Genomic DNA, 11077 nt, shown 5'->3' on the forward strand with positions numbered 1-11077 from the left:
CGCGAGCATGATCACGTGACTCGCCCACGTATGTAGACAGTCCACGAAGGGAGCAGAGAGCGAGCCGCTGCATACAGTTCAGTGGTGCGAGAGCCGGCTGTTCGTGAGCTCAGGCAAGGTGCGTATTGTTATTTTCTGCTTCGCAATATTTTCCCGTGCTTTTATTTCACATCCCTCTGAAGGAGATTTTTAAGTTCCTGGTGTGTTGAGGAATTTGGCAACCAGTTTTTTTTGCCAATTGTTTGAGTCTGTCGTTAGGCCTAATGACGGTTTTCACCCGAGGTGTACATGTACCATGTGATTATCATGCTCCTTTGCAATGCAATTTGGATCTCGATTTTTGCTCACTCACGATGTATTGCCTCTGTATTAGTAAATCCAAACCGATTCCGCGCGTCGGAAGTTCTTTTCGAATGATTTATACGGGCGAAACGGGCTTCTGCATTTCCGGGAGCGTTGTAGAATGCGTTGAGACGCGACTTCGAAAAATCAATTGCACGAGAAAGTGGGTCAATAGCGGATGTTTCAGGAGAAGATATGACCTCCGATTATTGCGGAAATGCATTTTGTAGTTCGACAATCTTTCCCAAGTGTCGGAATTTTTGTTGATCTTGGTGCAGAATGCTTTCAGATCTGCTAAGACTGAGCGTTCGAAGAGTGCACGGAGGCCAAGCTTTGTTGTGGGCATGCTTGCTTAAACGTCGCATTTCTTCTCTGCGTTATCGAGTTGTTTTTAAACCTCGCTGACTGCTTATTGTCACGATGCAGTAACCGAGATGTGCATCTTGCCACTTACGTATAAATATCTTTCTGCGCGTATTAGCTGGGAGAAGTTACTAGAACGAACGCTTGTCAGAAAAAAAAATGAGCAGTCCATAAAGAATAGTAGTGCGGGAACGTAAGCTGTGTAAGGTTAAGCTGAATTAGATTCGAGTTCTGCTTAGCGTTACGCGGCTTTCAGACTAACGTTCGAGCAACGCGCCGGCATTTGCTGGCCTTGACAAAAAAAAAAAGCCGTGGGCAGCTGTGAATAAGAACGCCCTGATGGCTGGCGTTTGGCAAAAATTGGGGATGTCTTATTGGAATACTTTGCTTAATTTCGTGCCCATTTCTGATTTTGGACGACGAGCTCATCCGACTGCCACGAAAGAAGGGAACTGCGAGTCAGTTTAGCGCTTCCTGAAATTTATAGGCTTTCACAACTTTTTGCTATGTGTGATCTTGGTTGTTTTAAGGCCGAAAGCTGCGTTGTGCGTCGACTACAAACCTGGATCGGGATCCGGTTTGGCGTTGTTGCGTTCGAACTACTACTGCGCACGCTATCTCCCCCTCGAACGCTGCGTGCCCTTGGCTGGTTGTGCCGTTCAGTTCGAGGTTTAACGCGATGGCGTTAAGGAGCTCGTTTCGCAAGAAAGTCGGCGTTGTGTCTTAAGAATTTTTTCCAATTATTTGTAGTTGATATTTGTCATTTCGACTTCTGTTCATTTTTTATTTCTTTCTATTGCATGTCTGTCAATTTCCTTTTATTTCTTATTGTTTTTATTTTTTATTCATTTTTTAAATGTTTTTTGGCTTTTTATTCTGTTTTATTTTGCTGATTCCATGAGTTTGAGTGTGACACGTTTCTGCGAACATCCCCGCTGGCGAGTCATGTGTCTATAAAGGTTTTGGCCTTAAAAAAAATCGCGTAGACACTGGGAATGGAACCATGGTCTCTCAGATCGCGAGGTGAGTACGCGCTACGAAGGCTCGTTGGTTCGAGGTGATTAGAAGACGGACTTAGTGAATGTGTTGGGATCTCTGACTTCGTGAAGTGTCTCTGTACTGATGCGCACATGAGTAATGAGTGTGCAAATTTTGAAACGGGACCCCATAAATATCGCGTTCTGCTTTAAAATGCATTTCAATTTACTGCTGTGAGCTGTTTGAACGCAGCGCCATCTATGTTATAGAGATGAATTAAATGTGAATAGCTTGCACTGAGGCACGATAAGTGCTATAATGGCTGTGTTCGGTTTGGGGTTATGAAGTTCGGCGTTCCAAAGCGATTCAGGTTATTAGGGACGCCGTACTGGAGGGCTTCGGTAATTTCGCCGATCTGGGGTTCTTTAATGTGAACTGGCATCGCATAGGGGTTGTGGATTTAAATTTAGGGAACCAGCAGACGAAATCATTGAAGACGTCAACTGGTCCGAACTCTGTGCCCAGTGGTAACATGACGGTGGTAACATGCCCCTGCGCGCGGCAGCTTGCGTGCAACACATCGCGACCTTTCTTGGCATTGCAGACGGGCAGGCAGCGGTGGCCGGACATGTGTGCGTCATGTTTTGTGCGGGTGGCAACCATTGCGATGTCGTTCTTCTCGCACCGTCCGAGCGCCTGTGATGTAGTACGCGTCCGTGTGCTCTTGTGTTCAACGAACGCGACACCAGCGGGGACGCAGGCCTCCATTACAGCCTTTGTCTTTAACTGCAAACTTCCTCCCTTCCCTGACAGCATGGTTGAGGTGTCCACTGATATGTGAGGAAGTTACTGCGCCTTTCCTCTGAAATCGCAACGGAGACGCACAACGGCCAATTCAGGGAGCAGCGTCACTCCTGCCCATTCGCGACCTCTTTGGGCGGCGGATGGGCTTTCTTCAGAGGACTGCTAGAGACGCCGAGCCATATGTTTCATGGGCAAGTCGTTGCGCCGAATGGGCGATGGCGTTCCGTGGACTCCCTGGCAGCGCTGCAACACACTGTCGGGTTCCGCACTTAAAGCCGCCGCTTAAGCGTCCTGCAATGTTTTGTGCCACCTTGTTAAATTTGTTTCTATTTTGCAAGCCTGTAATCTTCAATGCAGTTGTACGTTATGCCTATGTAAGCCCGGAATGTCGCGTGTTTGCGCGTTGTACTTTACTAGCGTAGACGCTCCTTGACATCCGATAGAGGGCTCTCCTGCCGAGTTATCCGTTACGCGATCACGTGATCACCGATTGCATCCACCCCGAGCTTTGCTGTTCGTGCAGCTTTGTCGTGAGACGCTGCCGCGCGCTTGAAACGCCTCTTGGACGCTATACGTAGCTGCTAGCTACGTGCAGCGTTCGTGGATTCCCGGCGTGTTTCATATGAGGCGAAAAGGAATATCTGCACAGGAACGCCCTCGTGTACTTGAGCTATCGGTGCACTGTTGAGAGCCACATCTTTTCGTGGAAATGAGGAGGAGCCGTCGAACCAGACACGTATAAAAGCGCAGTCTACTCCATCCCGTCGTAATTAATTGGCAGGAAGAATATCCGCCGAAACCATTAGCCTTGCAGTGCATTTCAGTGATTGCATGGATGCCTATACATTTTGGCTGGTGGAACAAAAATGTTTATTATAGAGCGACGGGTGACTGTCAGATCCTTGATGCGAAGAGTTCTGGTAGTACCAAGCGATTATGGATTTTAGTGTGTGACGTAGCAGTTGAGGTATACTCATTTGGGAAGGAATTAAACGCCCTCGTCAACGGCTTAGTCGCGTTGTACCTCTACCCGAACTAGCCGGAACGCAATGTCGCAGGTAGTGTCTAATTAATATTTGCGATTGAAAATCAGCTAAGCCGTACACGGAAACCCATATTTCGGTCGGGCCTTATACCCAACCAGTTGGACACCCAGATAGTGCTCTTGAGCCGTGAATGCCACCATTTGAAGCACGATGCCACGTGAGTCAGCTTCGTTGCTGTTGTCCCTCTGCTGCTGTGTACTGTCGCGCTGCATCGAACGGAAGATCATGCCTTTTGAGATCCAAGTTTGTTTGTTTTGGTTTGATTTATGGGGTTTATTGTTCCAAAGCGACTCAGGCTATGAGGGCGCCGTAGTGGAGGGCTCCGGAAATTTCGACCACCTGGAGTTTTTTAACGTCCAACGACATCGCAAAGTACACAGGATTCTAGAATTTCCCCTCCATGAAAATTCGACCACCACGGCCGGGATCGAACCCGCGTCATTAGCCGAGCGCCATAAACACAGAGGCACCACGGCGGCTGAGGTGCAAGTTGTGTTATCCCCTGAAAGACATGAAAGCGCGTGTGTGCTGAACGTCAGCGCTCGTGTAGGGGTGCTATGCAGTCGCCTCCCCATATATGGTCCCTTTGTCCTGCTTGTATTTTAAAAGTGACGATTGTGTCTGTTCACCGCCGCAGGGCTTCTGCTGCCCACTTTCCCGCTCTGGGAGTCGACGAGGCTAGGACATATACCTAAGCGGTCTCGCCCTTGAGCTGTCTTGTGTACAACACCACTACACCGAGTGGGCATCGCTGTAGCTCGGCGTTTTTTTTTTTTTGCAGAGCCAGATGGACGAAAACAGTGGCGATAAAGCACCTCCGCCCGTCGGTCGCGCTCGCGGCCGTTCGCGCGACAGGGCACGGACCGTGGTCGTATTGCCCGGAGCACAGGCGGCACCTACGGTGCCTCAATTTCCTGCTGCCATGGCGCCGCTAGCGGCTTTGCCAAGGGAGCCTGGTGTTTTGAGGCCTGCGACGGTGACCTTGCCGTCGATGCCCACCCACGACAGCGTGGCGGGCCTGTCGTCCTCCTTCGACAGGATGGCCATCGGACAAGGGGCGCACCTCCAGCAGACGGCGGCGATGGCCCCTTCAGCTGTAGTGAGTTATCTTTTGTTTACGGCGACAGCTGTTAAAGGGCTGTTGCTTATGTTTTAGCCCTTGGTCTATGGGGTTTAATGTCCCAAAGCGACTGAGGCTATGAGCGCAGTGAAGGGCTCCGAAAAGTTTGACCACTTCGGGTTCTTTAACGTGCGCTGACATCGCACAGTACATGGGCCTCTAGAATTTCCTCTCCATGGAATTTCTACCGCCGCGGCCGGAATCGAATCGACATCTTTCGTGTCAGCAGCGCGCCATAATAAGCCACAGCGGGGCACCCCTGGGTTTTGCGTCGTAGTAGCAGTAATGCGCAAAGGAAAGATGGTTGCCACGGAAACCGTTTGAAGAGCGTCCGGCGAGCGTGGAATGTGCAGAGTATGGAGAGAGCGAAGGGGTGTGCAATCTGAAGCATTTCATTCTATAACGACACCTGTTAAATTCCCGTTACCTGGGTTTCGCGTCGTATACTGCTAGTAAAGAACTTCAAAGTGACGCTGCTCTGTAACTATACGCGTATGCATGTCGCTCTGAAATTCTAGCGCATTAATCTAATGGCGGGGAGCTGCTTCAACTGGAAACGAAGCTTTTCTACGCTAAGATAGAGACGTGGAGCGCAGGTGTCGCCTTTGCCGTCTGTGGCAAAATGAGGATACTCGGTACTGTTTATAGTCGCAGAGCTCTGAGGCTGTGCCACACAGTCGTTCACATTCAAAATGTGATCACGGCAACCCGCCGCGGTGGCTCAGTAGTTAAGGCGCTCGTCTACTGAGCCGGAGTTCCCGTGTTCAAAACCGACCGCAGGGGCCGTGTTTCGATAGCGGCGAAACGCAAACGGCGCCCGTGTGCTATGCGATGTCAGTGCAGATTAACGATCCCCAGTTTTCCGAAAATTTTCCGGGGTTCACTACAGGACCTCTTTCTTATTTCACTCTCTCCTTTATCTCTTCCCTTATGGCATGGTTCGGGTGTCCACCGAGATATGTGAGACAGGTACTGTGTAATCTTCTTTCCTGAAAAACATATTTTTTTTCATTTTCACACGGTCAGATCGAGTGGCAAGAAGGATAAAACACCGTTTTATATTAACGCGACAGCGGTAAGGAGTTAGTGTCGCAGAAAAGCCGTTATCGTCGGCGTCTTTGGCCGTGAGCGAAAAATGGCGCATCTCGGTGGACACCTGAGCCGCGCTGTAAGGGAAGGGATTTTAACGGGACAGCAATAAGGATTGATTGATTTATGGATTGGTGGATTCATTGAATAATTAATTGATGGATTGATTGACTGGTTGATTGATCGATCGGTTGATTTTTCTTTCCCCACGGCATGATTCGGGTGTCCAGCGAGAAATGTGAGACAGGCTTCATTTCCTTTCCTTGAGAGCAATTGTTCATATCATTTTCCTTCCCTTACAGCCCGGTTCCACCAAGATATGTGAGACAGGCGTCCTTTCCTTAAATTGTCCAACTGGCCGCGCAGGCGATGGCGTTCCGTGTACTCCTCAGTAACGCTGCGACACACGCAGTCGCGTCTCACTCTTAAAGGGAGTATGCAATCAATTAGTCTTAAGCAGTAAAAAGATCCTGTGCATATAGCACTAGGGCATGCTAGTCATCCATTTGATACGACATCAGCCAGGTACTGGGGTGAAGGGGGAGGGACGGCAAAGAAAGGAGGTTTGTAGGGCTGCTCGCCGCTGAAAGAGACAGTGCCTAATAATGCATAATAAAGATGCATGTATAGTACCCCACATCAGGAATATATTAGGGACGCCGTGGTTGAGGAATGCGGGTTCACCGGGGTTCTTTAATGCGTGCCGACATCGCACAGCCGGCTTTTTTTTTTTGGACTTTGCCTCCATCCGAATGGGCCCCCTCGGCTGGGATTCTGTCCGTCAACTTGGGCTCAGCAGCCAAAAGTATATGAATTGTAAATTTTGGTGTTTAATTAACGTCTCGAAGCAACATGTAGGCTATGGGGGATGCCGTAGTGAAGTGCAACGGATTAATTTCAACCACCTGGGACTCTTTAATGTGCGTTGACATCGCATAGCTCACAGGCGCCTTTTGCGTTTCACCTCCGTCAAAACGCGGCCGCCCTGCTTCTGATTGAACGTTGGTCTTCCAGCTTGGCAGGAGAGTGTCCCAACCACTAAGCCGCCGCAGCGGGTCTATTTCTAGGCTTACAGACCATCTGTAATGGGCAGCGTGTTGTACAATACACTCACGTGCATTAAAGTTTCTGGTGTGGAATGAACTTATAAAGTACAGCAACACGTCTCATACTTTTCAATCTCTGATTAACGCACATGTGTAGAGCATTTAGCCCTTGACTGACTCTGAAGTGCCAGTCTTCTTCCCACCACCCACTGCGTGAACTACTGGCTGCTTTTCATACATAATGCTTTGAGCGGTGTTGATGTAGCCTTGTGACTCCTGTACTTAGTGATGTTAGTCCAATATGGTCAGGGTGGGGGTTAAAAAAGCAAAGCATCTAAATGACTGCACTCAATCGTATCCACAACTGCTCTTGATGAATATACTCAGGTCCCTACCACGCTCCGATTCGTCTCTGAGCAGCATCCGCTTCCGGACACCAAGCACTGATTCTCATTCAAGGTGAGTGCATATGATTTATGGATCCAAAAGTAATAAAAAATAGTGTCTTTCTTGGCCATGTTTCAGGCCATGTTTCAGGTATAATTGACCCCAGAGGGGGTATGCACTGTAATCTCTGCTTGTAGCAGTATGGTGATTATGTTAAAAGAAACCTGCTTTGTTCGCAGATTCAAAGACATATTTTAATCCAGCGGTAAGGGTGAGTCCATTTGTTCTTTAGGAAAAGCATCAAATACTTAATGTGGCGCACATTTACACAACTGCATGCCCAATCAAAAATCCAAGCAAAGAGCACTTAAATGTTAAAGTTGCAGTGACCTTCCAACAACCATGCTTTTAAAGCTTGCTTTTAATTCTTGTGAAGAGGGTTCTAGTTTTCACATTAGGTACCTGCTGTATGTATGAATGGTATTGATTTCTCTTTCATCACAGTGTGCCAGCATTATTTAATTGCATGATTCTCTTGGGCAAGCATCGTCGTTCTCAAGAACTTTGAGAAATAAGTTGTAGAAGTGACCATTCAGTTAAATCTAATCGCCATTTGCTTAAACGTTGTTCTGGCCATTACCACAGCTAGACTCTCTGACAAGAAAGTGCAGGCAAGAAACAGGTGTGCAGAGAATGTTTTTTGGGCACATCTCCCATTTCTAGATTCAGGCATCCAGCAATGTCTGGAAGTACAGTGTGTATGGAACTGGCGATAAGATTCTGATAGCAGCTTTTGTACAGGTTTTGCAGTAAAAGAAATTTGAAATTTTAGCAGAAGTTTTTAGGTTTTCTATCAGAGAAAATGGCATTTTATAGCAGAAAAAAATGGTTCGCACCAAAATTTCAGTTCTTGCAGGACATAAAAAAGGGGATTGATAAACTTCAGGTTTATTTGGCAAGTTCAGTGTTCACTGTGACCATAGTAAAGCAAAAAAATGAAAAACCCTATTCCCAACTGCTCTCGTTAAAATGCTATTTCCTAATAAAAAAGGATAGCCAGAAATAAACAAATGGAAAAACGATTTTGCTGAAGACTGTGTAATTTTTATTAATTGTGAACAATAACAAAATGTGAAAAAATCAACACAACACGCTGGCGAAGTTTGGCGCAGAAGTTCCTCCACTGCAAGTAACATGATAGTGGCACCTTGAATATTCCAATATTTGTCATGAGTTTTCTGTCAGTGGAAGCAGACAGCTCCATTGGCTCCAAGGCAATGTCAACACAATGTACCACTCAAAACTTCGCTTGATATTCTCTACGTGGTCACATTGTCGGGGATATGACATCAGCAATCATATCGCATTAGGTTTCTACTATACTGAATCTCATGTAAACCAGAGCATATGGACTAGAAAGGTGTATTTTCCTAATGTAACAGACAGGCCATGTTGTAATCAGTAGCCATGCAGGATGAAGTGCCAGTGCCTTTTGTGAGATACTATATGCAAACAGCAATTCACTGCCGTAATGCGATATTATTAGCATACCGTAAATTATGGTGTACAACCTGCATGCTAGACGTTTAAAAGTTATTTGGGGCTTTGTGGACACTATGCGATTCTATATACAAGGTGCGATCATAAGAAAAAATATTTTTGCAGCGAAAATTGAGTCCTGCAGACTATACCCAGGGTGTGTGTGGACTGTATACCAGAGATTACTAAATTCATTCAACACACCGATCTCGATTCAAAATAGTGAAAGCATCGATTGAAGACTGTTGCATGAGTTTGTGTACATGGTGGTGCAGCTGCGCTAGCTAACAAATCTGCGCCAATATTTTTGTTGCAATCAATATTTAAGTTTCACCATGGTGGAGCAATTGGAGGGAGAGTAATTGGAAGGCTAACTTTGCCGGTAGCTAACAACTCAGCTACGGTGAATCATACGCCCCATTAAATTCGGGGAGCCAGAACTAGTGAGGCTGGGCATTACTGAAAGAGCTTCAGAACAGCGAGCCTGTTTTAAACAGTTGGGTCCACAGGGCTTCCTAGGCATCACCAAAATTGCTGCGCTTCACTGATACCTACAAAGATGAGAAGTGTGTACAAAGCAGGGTGCATAATACCACGACACAAAGTCAGCTAATTGAATTTTCAGTTTATTGATAGCTACTGAAAACACCGTATGGGATAGGCCAAAAACAAGCAGTTGTGTGAGTACCTCCAAAAATGTCTCAGCACTTCATTTGTGTCTCTTGCCATTTCTTATGTCTCGTCCCTTTTCCTATTGCCATGCGCCAACCAGCCCAACTTAGCGCTTCGCTGAACTTCCAGAATTCAATGAGAAACTGCTACTGATGGCAGTTAGGAGCTCACGATGTTGGTCTGATTTTTTTCAGGTTCCCAGTGAGCAGGTGCTTCTCAGAAGACCACACGCGCTCTGGGAAAGCTTCACCTTCCAGGAGTTAGAACACAACGAGAACTGCAACATATTATTATAGCTACCTGTTAAAAGTTCTTGTTGAAGTTAAGTTTAAAGTCTTGTTCCAGTTACAAGTTAGTTAATTTAAAGTTCTTTTTTAAGTAGCGTGGTTCTTTAACAAGATGTCAAAGTATGCCTGAACAGCTGTGTGCATGTAACAGCTTCTGAGAATAGAACACAGCAATAACTGCAACACATTTAACGTAGCTAGCTGTTAAAGTTCTAATGAAATGTTAACGTTTTTTTCCAGTTAAAAGTTAGTTTTAGGCTGTTGTTGAAATAGCGTTGTTCTTTAACAAGATGGCAAAGTGTGCCTCCTTTGTTGTGTACCTAATAAAACAAAACTTCACTTTATCTCAAGAAAATTGCCCTGCAGACTCCGAAACCCAGCTTGTGCCAGCAGCACCAACACAAAGAACTGAACATCGCATAATCAATCGCTCGCGAAGTGAATTTTACAAGAAACTTGTGCGGGGAATGCAAAATGAGAGGAACACAATTTTCACATCTCACCTTACTGAATAAAGAACACAGAATGGCTTCAGAAAGCTTTAAAGGAAGCGTGAAATTTTTTACCCATTCGTTAAGCGGAAACTACCTACTTAACCATGCAAATTTGTTAAAAAGGCCAAAACAAACCTCTCTGTACAATTGCATAATGAGGTAAATCAAGAACATGAACTGAAATTAGGCGTTTCCAGAGATTTACTGTTAGCTATCAACTAGAACAAGCAAGTTGCCTGGCAGAGCTTTGCGAGTCACTTTGTTTGCCATCTCGTTTTCATAATGAACTGAAATTACACGTTTCCAGAGATTTACTATTAGATGTCAACTAGAACTTGCAAGTTGCCTGGCAGAGCTTTGCGAGTCGCTTTGTTTGCCATCTCGTTTTCATAATGGCAGTGTGCTGGGGATATCTAATGTCAAAGGAGATTGGCTGATGGTTAGTTTTCCTAAACAGACTTGAGAGATTTTTGTAGGACTGGTTTCAAGCCTGTGAATGTCACCCATCGCCCATCTATTCGTCACAACATTTATTATAAAGATATTTTCTTTGATGCCGTGCAGCTCTGCCACTGTGGAGACTGTTGTCCATTGAAGGTGATAGGAGAGAATTTGCCCTGCAGAAGTGGCACACAGAAACCAAAGGAGGAGCTGTGGTTTCAACATATTTAGAGTGAATAAAGTTTATTCTCGCTCTCCTTTGAACATGAACAATGGGTGAAGATTTTGCTCTCTTGCGAGAATTTTGAATTATTTAGGTCAGAGCTGCTTGCAGTAGCACAGCCTGTGGCACACGGTTCTTTGCAATAATGCGGGACATAAATCACATGATCGCTTTTGCAAGTGCGTGTAATAAATCATTTGCACTAGCAAATGCAGGTATAAATGCGTGCAGGCATAAACTGATCTT

General features: G+C 46.0%; 1 protein-coding gene and 1 long non-coding RNA gene across 2 annotated transcripts; both read left to right on the forward strand.

Annotated features, from left to right (window-relative positions):
- The first annotated feature begins 40 nt into the window (after positions 1-40).
- On the forward strand, positions 41-6954 carry LOC144121651 (uncharacterized). Its single transcript, XM_077654980.1, has 3 exons — positions 41-118; positions 4315-4632; positions 6946-6954. The coding sequence occupies exons 2-3, from the start codon at positions 4321-4323 to the stop codon at positions 6952-6954; spliced, it is 321 nt and encodes a 106-aa protein (XP_077511106.1). The 5' UTR covers positions 41-118; positions 4315-4320.
- Positions 6955-7179: 225 nt separating this feature from the next.
- On the forward strand, positions 7180-10017 carry LOC144100481 (uncharacterized). Its single transcript, XR_013307678.1, has 2 exons — positions 7180-7247; positions 9581-10017. It is a non-coding gene; the product is annotated as an uncharacterized LOC144100481 (long non-coding RNA).
- The last annotated feature ends 1060 nt before the right edge of the window (positions 10018-11077 follow it).

The sequence above is a fragment of the Amblyomma americanum genome, chromosome 1 (genome assembly GCF_052857255.1).
Source record: "Amblyomma americanum isolate KBUSLIRL-KWMA chromosome 1, ASM5285725v1, whole genome shotgun sequence".
In the NCBI taxonomy this organism is placed as follows: Eukaryota; Metazoa; Arthropoda; class Arachnida; order Ixodida; family Ixodidae; genus Amblyomma; species Amblyomma americanum.